Source organism: Callospermophilus lateralis, chromosome 11, assembly GCF_048772815.1.
Source record: "Callospermophilus lateralis isolate mCalLat2 chromosome 11, mCalLat2.hap1, whole genome shotgun sequence".
NCBI lineage: Eukaryota > Metazoa > Chordata > Mammalia > Rodentia > Sciuridae > Callospermophilus > Callospermophilus lateralis.
This window is the reverse complement of record NC_135315.1, coordinates 33,607,195-33,630,318: the sequence shown is the minus strand read 5'-3', so window position 1 is coordinate 33,630,318 and position 23,124 is coordinate 33,607,195. Positions and strand designations below refer to the sequence as shown.

Genomic DNA, 23,124 nt, shown 5'->3' with positions numbered 1-23,124 from the left:
ATGATTTTTAATTGCAGGTTTACCTAATGGTGCGTTTTTTGTTTTGTTTTGTTTTTTTGTACTGGGGATTGTACTCAGGGGTGCTTAATCACTGAGCCACATCCCCAGCCCATTTTATTTTTAATTTTGAGAAACAACTTCTCAACAAGTTGTTGAGACTGGCTTTGAACTTGTGATTCCTCCTGCCTCACTTCTGGAGTTGCTGGGATTACAGCAAGTGCCCACCTATGGTGAAATATCTTAATAAAAAGAAAGAATGAGATTACATATCACTTAGCAAGTATTTCTGTCTTTTTTTAAAATTTTTTTTAGTTGTAGATGGACACAATATCCTTATTTTTATTTGTTTATTTTTTTATATGGTGCTGGGGATCGAACCCAGGGCCTTACGCCTGCCAGGCAAGTGCTCTATCACTGAGTACAACCCCAGCCCATTGACTGAATTTCTCTCCTTTGCCAATGATGGATACTTCTGTGGCTTTCTCATTCTATTTGAATTTAATTATTTATGTGGTGAGTACACAAAAATTCGAAGATTCTGTTATACCCATGTGATCCAAAAAGTTAGCCATTAACCACATGTGGTTAGTGCTGTACATGTAAAACATACATTGGCCTTCAAAGACAGTATGAATGCAAGGATGAAAGATATTAATAATTCAAAGCAATTATTGGATACTTTTTTGACATATTAGGTTAAATTATTCAAATTAATTTACTTTTTTTCTTTTCACTTTTCAAATTGCACCCACTAAAAAATTTTAAATTAAATATATGGTGTACATTATATATTTATGGGACAGAGCTGTTGTAAACATTTTAGGAGCAAAGCCCTAGGAATTGTAGGGACTGGAGTTGAACAAAGCTTTTCCTTATTAGGTGAGAGGGCATGGGAATATGATAGTAAGAAACATGACATAAGTCAAAAGATGGGAGTTTCCTTTTTGAAAAACAGAGGCCTTTGCTTAAGTTCGACTCATGAGATCAGTATGCGAGAGGCAGGATGTGAGTTTAATTCAACAAACATCCACTGAACACCTGCAAGGAAAGACATTGTGCTAAGACAGGGTGACAGAAATAAGTTAAACCTGGCCCTTGTGTTCAGGGAGGTCACCACTTGGTATACTCTTTGCTGCCAAGCATATGCCAGGCTTATGATACAGACACCATGTTTATTAAACTAATGTCCAAAACTTTAGAAGAGCTGCCTGACTACAGGCACACAGGGAAGCCTGTTAAAGCTCATGTTATTAGCAACAGATTGCACAGCCATTAGATGAAATTTAGGGATCTGAAAAAATATTTAAAAATATTTTATATTTCCTGGGCACAGTGGTGCATGCCTTTAATCCCAGCAGCTTGGAAGGCTAAGGCAAGAGTGAGTTCAAAGCCAGCCTCAGCAAAAAAAAAGTGAGACACTAAGCAACTCAGTGAGACCCTGTCTCTAAATAAAATACAAAATAGGGCTGGGAATATGGCTCAGGGGTCGAGTGCCCCTGAGTTCAATCCCTGATACAAAAAAAAAAAAAAATTATATCTGGTGCCTAATAGAAGCCATTTAAGACAATATATTAAAAGAAATGAAGAATTGCCATTTCTTGCCTGTTTTTGACTGAAACCTAAACTCCTGTCCTGGAATTCAGAGTCTTCTAAAGTTTGGCCACTCCTCCATCTCCTACTGTTCCCCTTTATGTATGCAACAGTAATGGAGGCATACAGAAATGGCTGCTGAAATGTCATCATGAAAACATGGATTTGTCTAGATGATGATGACTTATTTTAGGAAAAACTGGGAAAGAACAGTCTATCATTGCCCTGAAGATGAAGATGGCAGGCACCACTGATCTTACCAGTTTCTGCTTTGCCCTATGAGGTTTCCCAAGAACAAGAATGAGGGGCAGGGGGTCACAGCATTTTTTATCAGGATATATACCAGCTGGGACTGTGTCTCAGTGGTACAGTGCTTATCTGGCATGTGTGAGGCTCTGGGTTTAATCTTCCACATGGTAAAAACAATAAGAAAATTTAAAAATCTACTGGTTTTCACAGTAATTTTTTTTTTTTAAAGAGAGAGTGAGAGAGGAGAGAGAATTTTAATATTTATTTTTTTATTTTTTAGTTATCGGCGGACACAACATCTTTGTACATGGTGCTGAGAATCGAACCCGGGCCACACGCATGCCAGGCGAGCGCGCTACCGCTTGAGCCACATCCCCAGCCCCTCACAGTAATTCCTTATGAGAAGCAGATTTCTCAGCAGGAGGTGCTTTACCACTAAGTTACATCCCCAGTGCTTTTTATTTTTTTTTAAAATCTTAAGACAGGGTCTTGCAAAGTTGCTGAGGCTGATCTTTTTTTTTTTTTTTGGGTGGTTGTGCTAGGGATTGAACCCAGGGCATTGTGCATTTGAGGCAAGCACTCTACCAACTGAGCTATATCCCCATCCCGCTGAGCCTGATCTTGAACTTGAGATCCTCCTGCCTCAGCCTCCCAGCTCACTGAGATTATTACATGTGCCCAGCACTTTGTGCTGTGCACTTTAAAAAAAAAAAAATTTTTTTGGGGGGGGTAGTTTTAGATGGACAGAATAGCTTTGTTTATTTTTAAAATGTATTTATTTATTGGTTACCAGGCACTCGACTACTGAGCCATATCCCCAACCCTGTTTGTATTTTATTTAGAGACAGAGTCTCACTGAATTGCTTAGCACCTTGCTTTTGCTGAGGCTGGCTTTGAACTTGCCATCCTCCTGTCTCAGCCTCCTGAGTCATTGGGATTACAGGCCTGCATTACTGTTCCCTGCTTATTTTATTTTTATGTGGTGCTAAGGATCAAATCCAATGCCTCACACGTGCCACGCAAGCGCTCTGCCACAGGTAGAGCCCCAGCCCACTTTGTGCACTTTTTAATTTTTTTGGTACTGAGGATTGAACCCAGGGGTGCTTTACTAGTGAGCTATATCCACAGTCCTTCCCTGACTCAGCACATGCCCAGGCTGACTCCAAACTCTTGAGCCCAAGCAATCTTCTTGCCTGAACGATTGGTGTACGACATTGCACTCAACTAAAATGATTTTTTTTTAAAGGATGTTAACACCCACCTTGGAACAGTTTGAAGAATAGTGGCATAAAACTAGTGAGTCAGAAGGCAGTTACAGGGGTGGAAGAAGTTAAGAAGCATCTTTGTTGTAAACTATCAGATGCAAGAACTACTGAATGCTCTGGGTTCATCCAGGAAGCAGGGGAAGGGAGAAATTAAAGACTGACTTTGGGGTCTTAATGTGAACACCGCCTACTCCAGGGAAGACCAGTGAATATTACACACACACACACACACACACACACACACACACACACAGACATAATCTAGGAACAGTCTAAAAGAAGTGCATAAAAGAGGAAAACTTGTATATGAAAGAACTTTTTGCTTCCTCCTGCAGAGACCAGGGATATCTTTTATGCTCCAATGGATGTTTTTGCACTTGAAGAAGAAAATGTAGACCAATTGAGGATTTCTTTTATCTCTACATTGTTTAAAAGCACTGTTACTCAGCTATCTCCCTATTTTTTTCTGAAATTGTGCAAAGCACTCTTGATCACAACTTTTACCAGTCATCAAAGTATGCTGATTCCAGGATGCCAGGAACAGTGACATCCTTCCAGTCTTTGAAAACTGTGCACACACCTAAGTGTGGAATCTCTGTTTTCTACCTCTCTTCTCCAACCCAGGATTGTTACACAAGTCTCTCCTGCTGAACTCTGGTGCTCCTGCAGAGTGGTGTAATTACGGTCATGTGTCCTTTACTCTGAGCGCCTCCTCAGCCAACTTCAATAAGCAATAACTCATTTACTGAAACATATAAACAACCCTAGCACCAAAGCAGCCAAATGGAAAGTTGCCATGACCACATGCTCTAGAAGGTGTAATAAAGCTGTGATTCTGCCATTTGGTTTGGCAAAGGCAGTTGGGATGATGCCCTCCCTCTGAATTTGGAACACTCAGGACATCTGGGTTCTAGGTGGCTGCACTGCTGTCTAGGCGAGCCCGGCCAGAATCTTGGACTGCAGTGGAAGAAACACAGGAAATCACAGTGCCAAACTTTTCTCCTTATAAAGACAATCTATCCAGGAATTACTATCTTCCCAGTGTCACAGGGAGGAGTAGCTGGTTAAGCCAGCAGGATACAACCAAGGAATGGAACTTCAGTTTCCTATGACTCCAAGGCCCAGTTACAGTGCCATCTCTTCAACAGTAGTGCTACATAACAAGTTAAGGTTTAGTTGGTCATTTATGAGGAAGTACAAAGGACATAATACCGTAGAGGATTCTCTGACAAAATCCAGCTTATTCACTCACATAAATTACAGGGTGGTCTGTGGAGAGCACATTCACTAGGAGGAGTTAGGAAACCTGAGATAGAGACCCATTCATTACAGGCTCTCCTGTTTTACCTGTTTTCAAAACAGAATAGTCTTGTTTTTTTTTTTTTTTTCTTTTGCTACTAGGGATCAAATTCAGGGGCATTTTACCACTGAGTTACACCCCAGCCCTTTTATTTTTTATTTTGAGACAGGGTCTCCCTAAATTGCTGAGGTTAGCCTCAAACTCCTGATCTTCCTGCCTCAGCCTCCCAAGTCGCTGGGATTACAGGCCTGTAGGTAGGTAGGTAGGTACCTTTAAGGAAAATAAACAGGGAGCTAGAGCAAAAACTAACAAAGTACTTGGGTAGAAAGATAAATTTTAGTTGGCTCACTGGTCTTGCCTCTTCTACCCACCTTACTCTTAGCTCCCCTATTCTTTCCTGGTTTTCCTTGGTAAGAATACCTTTCTTCTTACTACTCCTATCCTGTCAATTCAAATGCTGACCCCTCAGGTAACGTTTTTCTGATCCTCCCTGGTCAGCAATTCTTTCTTTTTTCATTTCCTTTCTTATGGCATTTGCCTCATTCTATATCATACTCTTAAGAAAACTGTAGCCTGCCCCACTCCTCCTCTCTCTCCCCTTCCTGACTGTCATAAATGAGCAGCTTTCCTTTACCTGGTGAGACCCTGCCTCAAAAGATAAAACAAATAGGGCTGGGAATGTAGTTCAGTGGCCAAGTACCCTTGGTTTCGAGTCCCAGTACCCAAACAAACAAAACCCTGTAAAACTCCTGAGTTAAGAGATCATAGGTTAGTCTGTCATTAAATCAGAAGAGATTTAAGGAGTGAATATTTTTTTTTTTTTTAAAAAGTATATTTTAGGGGCTGGGGCTGTAGTTCAGTGGTAGAGCACTTACTTTCCTACCATGTGTGAGGCACTGGGTTCGATCCTCAGCACCACATAAAAATAAACAAATAAAAAATAAAGGTATTGTGTCCATCTATAACTTTATTAAAAAAATGTAGTTAACACCACTAGTGGGGACTTAATGATTTCAAAGGACTGTTACGAATATAAACAAACAAAAGACAGGTTTGGTCCTCAGTGTGTGGAGGAGGCCTGTATAAATAGAAATTGCTCTGTAATCATAATTACAGCAAACAGCAGCACTCTGGGAACCTTCCCACACAGGAAGGCGAGGAGCGGCTTTTCTAACCCTGTGATATAGGGAAGTGCAAAGGCTACACAACTTTGCAGGTTGTGCCCTTGATTTTGTTGTCTTTCTTTCTCCATCAGCTACTTCATGATCACAAGATGAAACCAATATGCTGAAGCTTGGACTTCTACACTGATTTCTACAGAACAGTGGTTAAGAGCCACAATGCCAAGGTCTAGGCTAGTCTACTTCCTTGTCCCCACCCTCCCACCCTCAGACAAATTACTGAAGCTCCCTGCCTTCAAGTCCTTATGGGGTTCCTGCAAGGATTAAATGGCTAAGCACAATACATAGGAAACAGCAGTGAAAACAGTGCCTGGTACGAAGCAAGCCATCCATATCAAAGTTCCAGTAATCCACAGCTTCCTTGTACAGGGCACGTCAGAGTTTCCTGAGAGCTAATCTTTGCTACTGTGCAGTGTGGTTGTATACAAAAAAAAATACCAGGGAGGGGACATAGGAGCAGGATGAGGCTGGTGCAATGGTTGGAGTGGAGCAGAGGTGTCTGAAGAGGCTTTAAGAGGGTGAAGAAACAATGTGAGGTTAGGAAAGTGGTTGCTGTGAGGTTTAGCAGTCTTTACCCACAAGTGACTATGAGGAGCACTAAAGAGTGAAAGGTAGGGTCGGGAATGCAGCCAAGTGGTTAGAGCTCCCGTCTAGGCTGCCCCAGACCCTGGATTTGAGCCCCAATCCCAGCCTACCCACCTCCCCAGAAAAAGCCAGGCAGAAGATCTCTGCTCTTTATTCTTAGACTTAATCTTTTTAACTAATGAAAAAAAGTTGAGAAAAACATGATTCTCAGGGGACATGGTGAGCCAGGCTTCATGCTGCTGCCAAGAGGAGTGAACCTGAGCTGCTCTGTGTGTCCAACACCACATGGTGAGGAGTCAAAGGCAGGCAACAGTGATCTAACAGCCGTTCCCCACCTTCAGGGAAAGGCAGACCATCCCTTTTCTGAAATCCCTTAACTGCTTCACTCCCTGCAAAGAATTCTTCCCCTCCCCCACCTCACTGGAAACAGACTAGAACAGAATTAAGTAATGCTGTCCGGATGGGTCAGTTAAGAGGCAAGAAGAAAGAAGCTGCTAGTTCTGTCCCCAAAAGGCAACAAAAGGAAATGCCACGTTTGGGATTAGGTGGGGGGAGGGAAAAGTGTCCTCAAAGGCCTCATTGCATGTTCTTCAAAGTGCTTTGGAGGGGAGGTCATCAAAGGAAGTTGGGAACATTCAAAAGCAGTGAGTGGACTGTGAAGGTTAGCTTAGATAGGTAGCTCCGGGATCCTAAGATGCCCAGAGTAGGCCAGAGCATTCCCCTTAAGAATTCTGGAACGTAGTTTCCAATGTAAATAGACTAAACTGTAGAAATAATGCTGGAATGTGTTCAAGCACTTCCTCTATGTCCTTTGAGTCATTTGGAAATGGTTAACAAACAGGTTGGACACCTGGGCTGACTACCAGGAAGGGGATTTCCACATAAACCCTGTAGTGTAAAATCTTCTTCCCTTCCCTGAGCAATTCAGTTCCACCCTCTAGACTGAAGTGTGCCCTGAATACTCCAAATTTTCTCAATCTGACCCAGTCTTTCTAAGTTAGAGCAGCAACTGGTGCTGACACAAAGAACAAGGAGCCAAGCAACTTTGTGTTTTTAAGAGTTTATTTCCAATTAGGAGGAACAGATGTCCAACGTTTCAAAAAGCCACACATTTGTGGATTTGGCTAACAAATCCTCAAAGCTGCATTTCATTTCTGTTCCCATAGAGTCAGCCAGCCACTTGCAACTGACTCATTTTCTCTGGGCCCCAGTTTGGGCCAGTCTCCTGACTACAGAATTAGAATTCCAGATCTCAAATGAATCCAGGATGTTTTGGTGGAAAGCAGGGGCTATCTAAACAATTCCCCCCACTTTTAATTTCTTAGTATCAACACCCACACAGCAAACTGTGCAAGGCTAGTGGGTCAGAATATGAAGGAACAGTTGGCACCTGCCTATCCCAGCACCCTGCAATTCCAAAGGCAACGAGCAAGCAGCTGCCTAGGGCAGGTTTTTGCAAAGTCCCTAGAGTACTGGTTAATATGCAAATACATGTAGCTTATTTGCTGCAATTCAAGGCCTCACCTCCAAGGCAAGCACATTACCTCAGGTGAACTCAAGCCTTGTTGAGGAAGGCCCAACTAGCCATAATGACTCTTCAATTGCTTGTAGTTTAAAGTACATATGTGCTTTCTTGTCTGAGAATAAAGGAGAACTCTTCATATGCAATGGTTTTGTGTATTATGTCATTTATATTTTGGTGAACAATATATTTGAACAGAGAAGCTTTGATCTACATTAGAGATGGAACATTACTTAGCTTTTTAAAATTGCTATTATGCTGGGCTTGGTGGCCCATACCTGTAATCTCAGTAACTCAGAAGGCTGAGGCAGGAGGATTACAGGTTTGAGGCTGGCATGGGTAACCTAGGGAGACTATCTCAGAATAAAATGGACTGGGATGTAGCTTAGGTAGAGCTCCCTTGGGTTTAATCCCCTGCATCACAAACAGAACAAAAACCCAACCTATTTACCCAGCGAGTACTCTACTGCTGAGCCACAACCCCAGCCCCAGCTCTAACTTTCTGAGCTTTTCCTAAAAAGGATTAAAAATCAATATCCCTTTTCCCCCATTCCCTTATAGTACTTGCTAAATAGATGAGGTTGACCTTTAACTTACTTTTCCTTTTGGTTCTGGGGATTGAACCCAGGGGTGCTCATCCCCTGAGCCACATCCCCAGAACCCCCTCTCCTCCCTTGCTAAACTGCTTAAGGCCTCACCAAGTTACTGAGGCTATTTGAACATGTGATTCTCCTGCCTCAGGCTGGAGTTGCTGGGATTGCAGGTGTGCACCACCAGGTCCAGGGAACATTTTTTGGGGGTCATACTGCCCAGGCTCGTTCCAACACCTCCAGGGCCTCATGCAAGCTAGGCAAGTGCTCTAACTGCTGAGCTCCATCCCCAACCCTCCCCAGTCCTTATAAAATTTTGAGACAGAGTCTCATTAAATTGCTGATGCTTGTCTCAAACTTGAGATCCTTCTGCCTTTGCCTCCCGCCTTCCTGGGATTATAGGCATGTGCCACTGTGCCCAGCCTATCATTTCTTCTTTAAACAAGAAAAAAAGATTTCTTTCTCTTGGAGATGGGGTTTGATATATTGTCTAGACTTAAAATCTTTAACTCCTGGCTGAAGCTATTTTCCCACCTCTGCCTCTTCAGTACTGGGACAACAGATATGCCACAATACTTAAACTTTTTTTTTTTTTAGTACTAGGAATTGAATTCAGGGTACTTTACCATTGAGCTACATCCCTAGCCCTTTGGACAGGGCCTTGCTAAGTTGCTGGAGACTGGCAGCTGGCTTTGAACTGGTGATCTTCCTGCCTAAGCCTCTGGAGTTGAGACGCTGATGCTGGGATTATGGGAGTGCACCACATTCACCTTATTTAAAAAATTTTAATTGAGAAATAATTGTACATATTTATGGGGTACAGTTTGATATTTCTAAGTAGCAACACTTTTTTTTTTTTTTTTGGTGGTGTTGGTGAGTGAACCCAGGGTTCAGGTCCAATGTATGCTATGCAAACACTCTACTACTGAGCCAGCGCTAACATTTTCTTTTTCTAAAAAGACAATTATTTTTTAATTATAGTTGGACACAATACCTTTATTTTATTTACTTATTTTTATGTGGTGCTGAGGATCAAACCCAGGGTCTCACACGGGCTAGGCAAGAACTCTACTGCTGAGTCACAACCCCACCCCAGCTCTAACATTTTCATAATCAAAATTAGAAAACATCAACAATTGAAGATGGGAAAGCTTAAACATTTTTAATTATGTCATAGTAAATTTTGTGTATCTGTGTTTTGTCAATTCTTAAGCAGAATATCTAGGGTCTTTCTTTTTTTTTGGTACTGGGGATGGAATGTATAGTTTTTTAGTATGTTAGTCAAGTGCTATACCACTTAACTACATTCACATCCCCTTTTCAAATTATTTAATTTTTTTTTTTTTTTTTTTTTTTTTTAGGTGTAGATGGACACAATACCTTTATTTCATTTGTTTATGTGGTGCTGGGGATTGAAGCCAGTGTCTCATGCATGCTAGGCAAGTACTCTACCACTGAGCTACAACCCCAGCCCCTCAAATTATTTTGAGACACAATATCCCTAAGTTGGTCCAGGCTGGCCTTGAACTTGTGATCCTCCTGCCTCAGCCTCCTGAGTACCTGGGATTACAGGAATGCACCAACATTCCAAGCAAAAGTAAAAATATTTTTTTCTTCCAAACTCCACAATCCAGATTATGCACATACATGCAGAGACTACAGAAAATTATGGAAAACTGGATATTGTGCTCATGTCCACATTAGTGATTACATGCATAAACTGCTAATGTACTGAACTGCTAGACAGTCACTGAGCTGAGACATGGTAAAACATTGTAGATGTATAAGGCATGAAATGAGACATAAAGGAAAGAAGGAATTAGAATTCCCCAGTCCTCTTTTATTTACAGTAATATCAAACCATCCACTTGGCATGCTTTCTGGTTTCCCACCAACTGAAATTAGGTAGGCTTATCTTTGGGATCATGCAGTTGTATCCATGTCAGTGGATAGAAGAAAAGGAGCAAATCAATCCTGGAGCAGAAGGGTATCATACTGCTCCAGCTCAACTCGAATGCAACAGGAACATCTGGGCATATCACACCTGAACACTTAGAGGAAAGAAGGAAAGCTACTCTTCATTTTTAATTTTTTAAAAATATTTTTTCAGTTGTAGATGGATACAATACTTTTATTTGTTTATTTTTATGTGGTGCCAGGGATTGAACCCAGTGCCTCATGCATGCTAGGCGATTGCTCTATGACAACCTGGCCCCTCTTCATTTGTTTTTAAAGCAAATTAATTTGAAACAGGGAATAAGTGATCATCAAAAACTGAATGTATTAGTCTTTTAGACGTTTCACCTAAGAAACAAAGTATTTCTTTTTTTAGTACACTATCCTAAAACAAACTTATCAATAAGCCCTAAAGATTTAGTACAGACATTACAATTCCTATTTGTTTTCCTCTTTTCTTTCTTTAAACAAACACCAAATAAGATGAAGGTGGACGGTATGAAACACACAGGAAGCTGATTTAGGAACCCTGACATTAGCTAACCAGAATCTATTTAGAAGTGTATGGACATTGCTATTCAAGCAAGGTCAAGTAAGAGTCAAACTGCTAGAACGTCGCTGAAAAATAAAACAATAAAAAGGTTGTTAATAATAACCTTTTCAAAACCCACAGGTAGGTAACTTCATCCTTTATTTATTTAGGTGTGGTCCTGAAGACTATCCCAATTTCCCACAGATTCTCTCAATACTACTGCAATATCATGGTATAAAGGAACTCAAAAGTGCCATTAGACAAAAGGACCAGTTTTTGAAAACCATGATGCTGGGTAATGTTTGAATGAGAACATGTGATATGGATGGTCAGATGAAAGATACCAAAATGTCAGACAGCCCATCGACTGGTGTTGCCATAAGATTCAACAGTCAACATCAGTCTGATAAGCTACCCGACAAGGTGGTACAGCCATGGAGATGTCACGACGGTAGGCAAAACAAGCAGACATTCAGGTGGGATTTGATAAAGCAAATCAAGCATTTCTGGCTTGTTGGGATTTAACCCCAATTCTATTCTATTTTGACACAACATTAGTATCATTTTTCCTAAAGGAAAAAAATAAAACTGTTTATTTTCTTCCTAAGTAAAACAAATAAACAGGTTCAATCAGAAACATCCCCAAAGAAAATTACATTAAGAATAAAATACAGAAAGGAAACCGGGTTACACGTAAAAGTAAATTTCTGTCTGTTAAAACTAGAGTACATGGCAGCTAAAATGAACAGATAATGAGAAACAAAAGAGTAATTTCTCTTTCTGGTACCCTTTTTTTTTTTTTTTTTTTGGTGCTGCTGAAGATGGAACCCAATGCCTTGCACAAGGCAGGCCTGTACCCCAGCCCTCTCCAGGATCCTTTCTTTGACTTAATACTTAATCACCTTTCCTGTCCTATTTTCAAAGCATGAAATCCCCAGACTAGGGCAATCCCATAGGTGCCATTTAGCAGAGTGTAGCTGCTGATTCCAGCATAACAAAAGATACCACGGTGGTGGCTCTTTCATGTAAATAAGTGAAGACTCTGAAATTCTGGTTGTGGTGGATTTGGCAAGGCTGTCAGTTGGAAGAAGCTAAAAGGAAGTAAAAAATCAAAACGCTCAAAAAATGGACACAATTTTGGAATGATCAAAGATGTCTTTATAAAGTTTTTCCATGACTTCATTCTAAATATACAGGATAAAAAATGGTGTCAGCCCATTCATGAGACACCAACCAGATTTTCTTTTATACTGTCTCAAAATTTAAAGATCAATATCCCCAGGGGGTGTGCAATGCATCATAAAATGGCCTTTTTGAGGGTGGGAGAGGAAGTTTGGGCAGGATGGCATATTAAATTGTACCATGATAGACATGCAAGACTGTTATCCAATCTATATAATTTACATACATGTTGATGACTTAGAAAAACAAAGCAATCATTTCTGACAAGCCTAAAAAGCTTGACATATTTAACATCCTTAGGAACTGTTTGTGTGGAGGGAATTCTCTAATCGTACCATGTGGGCCTTTAGAAAGTAACAAATAGAAGGCCAGTTTCTGTTAGGTTTGCGGCTGACCATCGAATTCCACCCTAATAAAAGAATAATGCGAACTGGATTGAGGGTGGATACCTTAACACATAAAGGAAAAGTATGACAGTGCAAAATATGGACTAAACTGCTTTCAGGAAAAAAGTTTTTAAAATTGATACAGGTTGGAAAAGGGAATTTCCCTTCCTGGTTTGGAGTCCTCTCAATTTAAAGCAGAACCCATCCATTCTAATTTGTGCAGTTAAAAACTTTCTCTGCTTATTTAGTTTTCTCCTCTGAGTTCAACCGCTGCTGGATTCGTTTGGCATAACTTTGTGCCATGGAGTTAATGATAGACAGGATAAAGTAACACACCATCACCACGACCAACTTCTCGAACATCCAGGACAACCAGTTTTCTCCCTAAAGAAGAAATGCAGAAGGATTCACGTGACAAAGGCTTCATTTGTTTAACAGTAAAAAGGGGATCATCTACCATATTTTAAGCAAAATGATGAGAACTTGAAGCTTATAACTTATAAAGCCTAAACAGCTACCTTGTACTCTATACTTCAACCAGGGCTTTTTACACTTGGCCACATAGATTTTGCTTTGTTGGATGAAGTCAATGTTGATTTATACAGTTTAGAATGATCTTGAATAATTGCCTTCTGTTCCCTAAAGCTGCCATGCAGACACTTGCTGAGTACTGTCAAGATGGTTAAAAAGAGTTTTGTTCTGGGAATGGGTGCTGTTTTTAAGATATAAATTTAACTCATGCTTGGACAATTGAGGGCAGCAAAGGGCCACATGAAAAAACAAGCGCTCTTCCTTGCAATTTCCCATTTCAGGTTATTGCTTACTCATCCTCTTCTAGTCATTTCCCCTTGCTTCAGAACTATTTACAGAAAAGGCAGGCTTAGTTTAAGTTAATGTCTTCAAGTTCATCTATGTTAAAAACCTTGGTTTATTTTTAAAAAATCATTTTCTCATGACTGAAATGAAAAACAGCAGGTAGACATTTAAGTTACCTCACTTAAGTCTAATACTTTGTTATGCTGTAAATTTTAACTTTTTAATCCAGTAGAGAGGTATATACCTAATAAGTCATTTAAGATCAAGGCAACAACTGATTCTACATAACTGAACCATTATTTTCTATTAGCCCTATGCTTGTTTTTGGAAGATGCCCAAGAAGTAGTTATATTTTTTTTTGTCTGATTTAAAACAAAGACTATTTCCCAGGAGAAAGTACATGGTAATTCAACTTCTGTAAAGGAAACTGGCAAGCAAACCTCACTCTGTCGAAAAATGTGAGAACTGTGAATCTAATTTTGGCCTGAAACTGCAAGAGGGAGAAGAACCCCGAATAAATTCTCACCTGTGGTGTGCCCATTTCACTTTTGTGGTGAAGCTTCTGCCGCTGAGCTTCCAGGTATTCCTGGAATGGCTTCTGCAGAGAAGGACCTATGCCGGGGACAGCACTGGAAGCAGGGTACAGAAGCCCAAGGCAAAGATACATTTGGGAAGAAAAGCAAGAGAGATGTTAAAGAAATTCCACTTACCGCCTGGACTCAAAAAGCAGGGATTAGATTAAAAAAGGAACAAAATACAATAATCAGTTGCCAAAATCTTGTGAACTCTTTTAGTGGATAAAAATTCTTCCTTCAAACAACTCTTTAAGGTAGAAAAATCTCTTAACATGTCTTGGAGAAACCAAGAGTCCTCACAGTGAGGCCAGCTCAGCTGATACTGCACACTGGTATGGTACAAAGAATAAAATGAATGACTTCTGAGAAGTCCCACATTTATCACCACCAGTTCCTGTAAGAACTGGTTTGAACCGATTAATAAGGAAATGACTTATGCTTGTGTCATCCCCAGTTAAAAAAGAAACTGCCCGCCCCCTCTCTGACTTGTCCCATCTTCTCAGAGTGGGCGGTACTTTCTCAATCTAAGTCCTTATTAGGACAATCCGTGCATGCGTCATCCTTATCCAAAAAGAATGCATTAGCAAATTTGGGAGGCACCTCCCCCTAGTCAGAAGTCAGTGATTAACAAAGGAACAAAGAAGGAACTATGAACCTTGAATCATTTTGTGGTTTATGGTGGACGGATTGCACAGAAACTCCTGTACATTACTAAACAACTTGTTCTGAGATGACTGGGATAGCAATCTCTGATAAAGCTCTGTACTCCGAGCTCCCTCTCACCCAGAATATGCGGAGGCAGTGCTGTTAAACCGGTTTGGCAACTGCAGATCCTGTTTTAGACAAGCTCACAGGCATTTTTAAAATGGTAACTTGGGGCAGCTTAGAAAATCAAACATCATTATTTTCTGTATCCTTTATTTTTCTCATCTGTCACACTATAGCTAAGAAGCAAATAAGCCCAATCTCTTTTCTAGGGCCATTAAAAGGGTATTCTAATATATACTTCTAACAGTGCATAATATTCTCCCTAAAAGTATACTGAATTACATTAACTTCATCTATTTTCTAGAAAAATACAGTTGCTGTATTTTTATTTAAAAATAAATAAATAAAAAGCAGAGGAATTAAAGAAAAAAACTTTTTTTCTCCAGCAAGTGTATTTACCAGATGCTAACAAATTCTTAACTCTTGGCTATTTTTTTTCTTTGATCCTATTATCTCCACCACCAAACACTCAAAGGAGTGTTTAGACTCCATGTTATGGAAAAAATAAAAAGAAAGTACAAGAAATAGTCTATGCCCACAAGAAACTTAAAATTACTATGAGAATTCAAAATCCTCCCTCTCTCTCTCTCTCTCTCTCACACACACACACACACACACACCAATTACAGATCCACAAACAAAAGATGTGTAATACTAAATATCTGATACAGAAATTAGTTATATGTTAAAGAATTGGAAGGAGAAAGGACAGAACAGTATGGGATGGAGTGGTCCAAAAGTAAGTATTGAAGGAGGTGTGGAAAAGGACTGAACAGACATTTACAGTAAAGGTGAAGGAAGAGGCCAGAAGAGCTATGATAAATATCAAAGATGGACAAGTCTCCATCTCCATCTTGGTCTCTAAGTGACCTCTAAATGGCATTATGATCTCAAGGTGGTAGGCCAGAAGAGCTGTGTTGTATATCATCAATGTTTCTAACTACGAAAGGCAAGGATAGGATAAATCTTTTTTACAGGAAAGATTTACCTTAGTAGTTCAACATTTCCTTATGTAATATATACCAGGGATGCAAATAGCTCAACCATTTATACTAGAAATGAACCAGATGGGGCTGGGGTTCTGGCTCAGTGGCAGAGTGCTTGCCTAGCATGTGTAAGGCACTGGGTTCAATTCTCAGCACAGATAAATAAAAAATTAAGGCCCATTAATAACAATAAAAATAATAAGTAAATAAAAGTAGTTAAACTCCAGCAAAATACAGGCATAAAAAGATTGGTTTCAAAACCAGCAGATGTATATGAACTATTTTTTTCACAAGTCAATTCATTCATCTTAACATTAATACTCTATGTCATCATTTTCAACTACCAATGAGGGCTGGGGTTGTAGTTCAGTGGCAGAGCACTTGCCTAGCACATGTGAGGCACTGGGTTCAATCCTCAGCACCACATAAAAATAAGTGAATAAATAAATAAAATAAGGTATTGTGTCCTTCTACAACTAAAAATTCTCAAAAAACAAACAAACAAAAGGATAGCTACAGTTAAGTAATTTAGAGAAAGTAAAAGTTAAGATCTCAACATTAGAAAGATTCTAATTTGTTGTTGTTGAGCCTAGTGAGGAAGGGACTGGTAACAATCATTCCAGATTCCCTTGAAAATAATTTGAAGAGGGCTGGGGATGTGGCTCAAGCGCTATCGGGCTCCCCTGTCATGCATGTGGCCCGGGTTCAATCCTCAGCACCACATACAAACAAAGATGTTGTGTCCGTCGAAAACCAAAAAATAAATATTAAAAAAAAATTCTCTCTCTCTCTCTCTCTTAAAAAAAAAAGAAAGTAATTTGAAGAGATAAATGATTTGCCATTTTAAGTCCATTGTAAGTGTAAGAAATACACTTGAGCTGTTCTTTTATAGGCCACTGTTCAATCACATGATGTGCAAGTTTCAAATAATTATTCTGGGGCTGATGCTGAGATACATTTACCAAAATGCTATGTTTTATATGCTTTGGATGTTTTGTTAGTGTAGGGGACATACACAGATTTCTACAAGAGACTAGGAAAACAACTGAAAATAAATAAGTTTTAGTTGAGAGTGGTGGCATACAACTGTAATCCCAGCTGAGATGGAGTATCACAAGTTTGAGACCAGTTTGGGCAACATAGAGAGGCCCTATCTCAAAAACAAAAAACAGCTGGGTGTGGTGGGGCATATCTGTAATTACAGCTAAGGCAGGAGGAGTGAGGCCCAATCTCAAAATTAAAAAATGAAAAGGACTGGGGCTATGGGATCAGTGGTTAATTCCCTCTGGGTTTAACAAAAAACAGAAACAAACAACCCAGTTTTTTCTGTTTCTGTGTGGTACTGGGTTTTGAACCCAGGAGTGCTTAAGCATTGAGCCACACCCTAGCCCTTTTTAAATTTTATTTAGAGACAGGGTCTCCCTGAGTTGCTTAGGGCTTTGCTAAATTGCTAAGGCTGGTTTTGAATTCACACTCCTCCTGCCTCAGCCTCCCGAGGATTATAGGAATTATAGGCATGTGCTACCACTGCAAAACCCCACAGTTTTAGTAGCAACATATTAAAACTAAGACTATCATGAACAAATAAATGATCTGAATTAATCTAAAAGTTAACACATCTGGAAATTTAGGTCTTAAGTGCTATAAATCCAATTATTTGTCAATCTCTCAGTCTTTTATTATGTATTCATCAAAACTTTAGTTCTAATTTAATTTCTCCATCTCTAAAAACAACGGTGTAAGTTACTAAGGGCTCAGTTTACACAAAACATTTTTATACTGAAATTTTCTTAATAATCATTAAAACTATTTCAATAATGGAGCAGACAAAAATTAGAATTACAGCTGTCAATCTTAATATGCATATAATGTGAAAAATAACAGTTTGTAACCTCGTCCCTCAAGTTGTTTTCAAGCAGCAGTCCAGAAACAAGAGTCCATTCTGGCACTGAAGATTAACTTTAAAAGTACATATATAGGGGCAGGGTGGGGAAGGAACACACCTATATCACAGTTCACTGGCTTTTTACATTTGGTTTAGGAAACAACCTAAATGTCATGCTCTAAAAGCCATTAAATTCATAGCAATTCTGTGCATTTGTCTAAGAACTCTCATGTCTCAGTGAGTGAGTAAAGTCCTATTTGCCATTGCCATTTGGTTTTGATTAAGTTCGAAGAATGGAGGCTTTGTGATATAGGAAATGTGCAGTTGGAGAACAAACACAGGAAGAGCTATTTTGCAGTCAGCAACTGAACTAAAACATACATAAAGAGCCTCTTAAATATCTACTTACTCTAGGTGAGAATGTGATAAAGAAAAACAAAAAAGGAAAAAAAATTGATCTCTGATTTTCCTTGTAGATCTCCAACTTGGTGGGTAAAAAAATATTTGTGGGTAGCAGGTGGCATCTTGGTATTTTTATTCTTGGCAGAAACCAAAAGCAAATATAATATCAAAAACCAAATTTCCAACAAATTATTCTAGTGACAGTTCTTACAATCTGGTTACTGATTAAAGAATAATTTAAAAAAAAAAAAAAAAAAAAAAAAAAAACCCTAGAAATGGTAAAAAGGTGGTGGTGGTGGGGGGGGGGGGAAAGACAGGCAGACAAATTACAAAATTCCAAATCCATTTAGAGTTCAAAAATCAGTTTCATGGGCACAACTGTTTACCATGCTCACATATTTAAGTGTCTGTTAGAACAGACTCAAGACAAACTACTTTGCAAATTTAATTATTGTTTAAAAAAATCCATTCGGGGCTGGGAATGTGGCTCAAGTGGTAGCCCGCTCACCTGGCGTGCATGCGGCCCGGGTTCGACCCTCAGCACCACATACAAACAAAGATGTGTCCGCTGAAAACTAAAAAATAAATATTAAAAATTCTCTCTCTCTAAAAAAAAAAAAATCCATTCAAAATAACATTTGGGCAAAATTCTGTCAGCACTAAATAATTTGCAAACAAAATCTCTTATTTTTCTACAATTTTAAATATATACATTACTCTGCTTCTGGAAATCACTGATATAAATTATAAGAAATCTATAATTTCTTCCTTAGGGAAGTCTGCATTATTCTCTGTACTCACAAATGCCAAAACATCTTCTCAAGGAAGTAACACAATTGGCAGAGGGTGTACAGACACTGGGTGGAAGGATAACTGTTTTTCATAATCTATCAGTTTTTATTTATTGGTTAATATGGAACACACACACTCATTCTAAGCATGCATAGAGTTTATTGATCATCATTATTCCTGTTTTGTAAGGGACTCCTTTCAAATTGTGTCTTAAACATGTTAGTTCACCACATATAAAAAAACAACATTTGATTTACTTTTAATCTCCTTTCCATCAGGAGAGTATCATCAAACTAGGTTTTGTTATTAGAAAATAGCTGAAATTTTCCTTAAACTGGTCATGATTCTGTTGGGATTTTTCTAGTCAGATGTGTTCTGTGTTAATTTATCTTCATGAAACTAGGTGATGTACTTAATTTTATTTTATTTTTTTGGTACTGAGGATTAAACCCACAGGTGCTTAATCACTGAGCTAAATCCCCAGCTTTTTTTTTTTTTTTTTTAGAGACAGGGTTTCCATAAATTGCTGAGGCTAGCTTTGAACTTGTGATGCTCCTGCCTCAGTCTCCCAAGCCTCTGGGATTACAGGGGTCACTGTGCCTGGCCTTTCTTTTTTATCTTTTGAATGTGATTACTAAAGAGCTAATATAAGGAATGAATGAATGTCAATGTTTCAACTTCTTTGCTGTTTCTTTTGAATGCATTATTAGTATTATCTTCATTCTATTATGTATTTTTTAAATTTTCAATATATATATATATATTTTTTTTTTTTAGTTCTCGGCAGACACAACATCTTTATTTTTACGTGGTGCTAAGGATTGAACCCAGCGCCCTGCGCATGGCAGGCGAGCGCACTACCACTTGGGCCACATCCCCAGCCCCTTCTATTATGTCTTTTTTTTTTAGAGAGAGAGAGCGAGAGGAGAGAGAGAGAGAGAGAGAATTTTTTAATATTTATTTTTTAGTTTTTGGCAGACACAACATCTTTGTTTGTATGTGGTGCTGAGGATCGAACCCGGGCCGCATGCATGACAGGCGAGTGCGCTACCGCTTGAGCCACATCCCTAGCCCCTCTATTATGTCTTAGTATGCACATTTTCAAGCCTATGTCTGTTTTGTGAAGGTTAGTTAAAACTAGGAATGATAACCTATAAATCTGATTGATAGAGTATAGAAAACACAATAAACTGCAATATGCTAAAAGTGAACAAAGAAAGAGAAGGACTCACAGTAAGCCCCTTTTGTACTGTGGAAAGAATTCTTGCCCTGAAGTATCTTTGTACTCCCCATGACACGTGATCTTCCAACACTTGGACTGAGGGAGTGCCCATAAGACATCCTCAATGTACGTATAGTCATATAATGTTTTAATGTATTATTACCACAATAAAGTTATATGCATTACAAAAATATACAAAAAAAGAAAATAACATAAATGAAAATAAAAAGAACATCTATTATTTTATTATCATCTGACAGTAGTGACCATTGGTTTAGATCATGAAGCTAAACTACAACAGGTGTAAACATTATACCCTGTTCCCAAAAGGTAAAAATCATCTTAAGGCTTAGCTAGCAGACTATTAAGTAATATAACAGAGGGGAAACAGCTATTTCTACAAAAATGGTCTACTTTTTTCTCATTCTTCTAATGAGCCTTTACAGTCTGGAGAGTCAAACCTCAAGAGACTAGAATTTTGTGTCCACAGCTAAAACTTTTAATTATGTTCTGAATAAATATCAGGGCTTTAAGAATTTCCTCGATTGAATGAGGGCCCCTGTATGTAAATCAATAAATCAAATTTATCCTCTGGCTCCAGTGAATTCTGTCATTTGAGATCTGGCCGAGGAACATAGAAATAAAACCCTAAACAGAAAATGTTTCTCTTCCAACTGAAACCAAAAGACTATTGTCCTGAAGAGAATTTTACATTTAGGTTACAGTGGGATGTATTTTCAGGGATGAAATAAAAACCCTTCCCCATCCTACTCTCATCACATGCTGATATGCCTTCTGTGCAAAAGAGGTGATCACAGTGTGGCAAAAGTTCAGCAACAAGATGAAGTAGCAATTCTGTTTGTTGGTAACAGTCTGGTATATAATTCTCTTTTTTTTTTTTAGAAATGTGTATTTTAGTCAAACATTGTAGAGTTAAATTTTCCTCCCCACACTCCAGGCAGTGATCTAAACAGGCTTAACGGTTAGTATTTTAATGAGTTGTCATTTCCTGTCTGATAAAGATTCTCACAGTATTTAACCACCAGTTTCTCTGGGGACCAACCAATCCTAGAGCTCTGCTCATAATGACTCAGAACGGACCTCAGACTCCTGGCCTGACTCAACAATGATAGATTATCCTCTACATGAAAATGTCTTCCTCCTAAATTGGACAGTTCAGGAAGGGTGGGGGTAGTTTATGGTGCAATTCTCTGAAAAAGCCAAAGGTCACCTCATACCAACTCTCATTAATATTTATAGACTACCCATCTTTCCCTTAGAACTTAACGGGGACAGGAGGGGAAGACAACTGTTACCTAATCAATCCAGGAATAAGAACATGAACTGGTGCTAACTGAAAATCAACCTATACGTTAACCTATTAAAAATAAGATCTAATAATTCTGTGTGACTGGAATGAAAGTGTCATTACCATTTAATTTAATACAGAATATGAATCTTTGAAGCTGATAGCCTATTCAAATCAAGTTCCTTTATATCCTTGGAGCACCCCAACATAAAATATATTCAGGATCAAAATTATATACTATATTATGTACTACAGTGGAAAATCTAGGAGCTTCTTATATATGTTGGTAGTCTCTGGCACCTTCTAAAATTCTTTGTGATTCAACCTCAGGATTTGAGATTAAAACATCTTGAATTTCATTTTTGCATCTGTGCCCCTTTAAATGATTAAAACCTCTTTTGTACTCAATTTAGTCCACTGTGTGCAGAGTGGTATTATAAACATGATACCATCTGTTTCCTCATGGCTAGGTAGAAGGAAGACCACTGCTTTATCCAGAAACATCAGGTGTATGATTATTACTGCCTCACAACAAATTTTGATCACAAAAGAATCTGCAATCTCCCTTGTTTTTGAACATTTCAAATTGTTTTCTATAATCAGAATGAATTTAAGACCTCTTTATAATTAGCAACTACTCTTTGAAATAAGCTATCATTAAATAGCAGCTCCAGAAAACAGAACCTTGTTTTAGAATGCAGACCTGTGCAGCAGGAGTCAAGCAGGCACTGGTGTTAATGAATGAGGCCAGAGCTAAAGGAGCATTCTGTAAGACCCAAGTAAAACTGATGGACTGACAAAAGCAAAACCCTGTTCAAAGTCGACTGATTTCACTTCCAGCAACTAAGGAGGCTGAGACAGGTGGATCACACATTTGAGGCCAGCCTACACAATTTAGCAAGCCCTGTCTCAAACAAAACAAAACAAATCATCCAAACAATAACAATAACCAAAACATCAGAGTTTTCACAATTTTAAGTTTAAGATGAGACAGTAATGAGTGTTTACTGGCCTTGAGATCACTGAAAATGGGATGATGATAAGTGTACCCTGAAAAGTAACAGTAATGTCTGGAATTCAACCTAAGATTAATTATTGGAAATATTGGAAAGGCAGAAAATCACTACCTGCAAGTAGAAAACTAGGGGGAAAAAGTTTGTGTTCTTTGCTTTGAAGGAACATCAATCTCGAAGGTGCTAGGAGAAAGAAAGAAAATGCATTGAAACCCAGAGCACTGGGCTGGGGATGTGGCTCAAGTGGTAGCACGCTCGCCTGGCATGCCTGCGGCCCGCATTCGATTCTCAGCACCACGTACAAACAAAGATGTTGTGTCCACCGATAACTAAAAAAAATAAATATTAAAAAAAAAACTTCTCTTCTCTTCTCTTCTCTCTCTCTCTCCCCTCCTCGCTCACTCTCTCTTAAAAAAAAAAAAAAAAAAGAAGAAACCCAGAGCACTAACTGTAACAGAAGCAGTGATCAGCCACAGCAGTGCCTAGGCTGATAAATGTCAAAAAGGGTGTAGAAAGAATATGTTATCAAATTCAAATAGCTGCTGTCTGAGACTGGAACTTTAGCTCAAACTCCAACCTCCAACGGGGACAGGTAGCCCACTGCCTTCTGTAGCACTGCCTCTATGTCTTCCTTCTCCATTCTACATCGTAGAATTTTCACTTTCAGTTTTCAAGGATGAACTGATTAAAGAGGATAATCAACCCACATGGTTTTTCATTCTCTCTTCATTCGCCTCTTACCATTTATATAAAATTAACTTCTCTGTGCCTTGGTTCCCTCTACTACCCAGAAGTCATACCTCACAGGTTTTGTTATGCATATTCAATTAAAAAAATTAATAAGGCATCTGGTACAGGGGGACTTACTAAACATTAATTTGCTTTCCATATCCTTCTTTCCTTACTTTTTTTTTTTCCATTTGTATTTTCTATCTCTAGCTTTTTGCTAGTCTTTCCCTCGGCCTAAAACACACAGTGGTTTCTCCCCTGTTAACAAATGAATAAATGCATTTAGTCA

The 23,124-nt window shown here is 38.9% G+C and overlaps 1 protein-coding gene across 1 annotated transcript in view; it reads right to left on the bottom strand.

The window, feature by feature from the left end:
- Positions 1-9,767: 9,767 nt before the first annotated feature.
- Vmp1 (vacuole membrane protein 1) overlaps positions 9,768-23,124 on the bottom strand; it is a 117,289-nt gene continuing 103,932 nt past the window's right edge. The window contains exons 11-12 of the mRNA XM_076869371.1: positions 13,681-13,783; positions 9,768-12,722 (exon numbers count right to left, since the gene is read on the bottom strand). Of these exons, the coding sequence (XP_076725486.1) occupies positions 12,579-12,722; positions 13,681-13,783 (247 nt within the window). The 3' untranslated portion in view covers positions 9,768-12,578. The remainder of the gene's footprint in view (positions 12,723-13,680; positions 13,784-23,124) is intronic.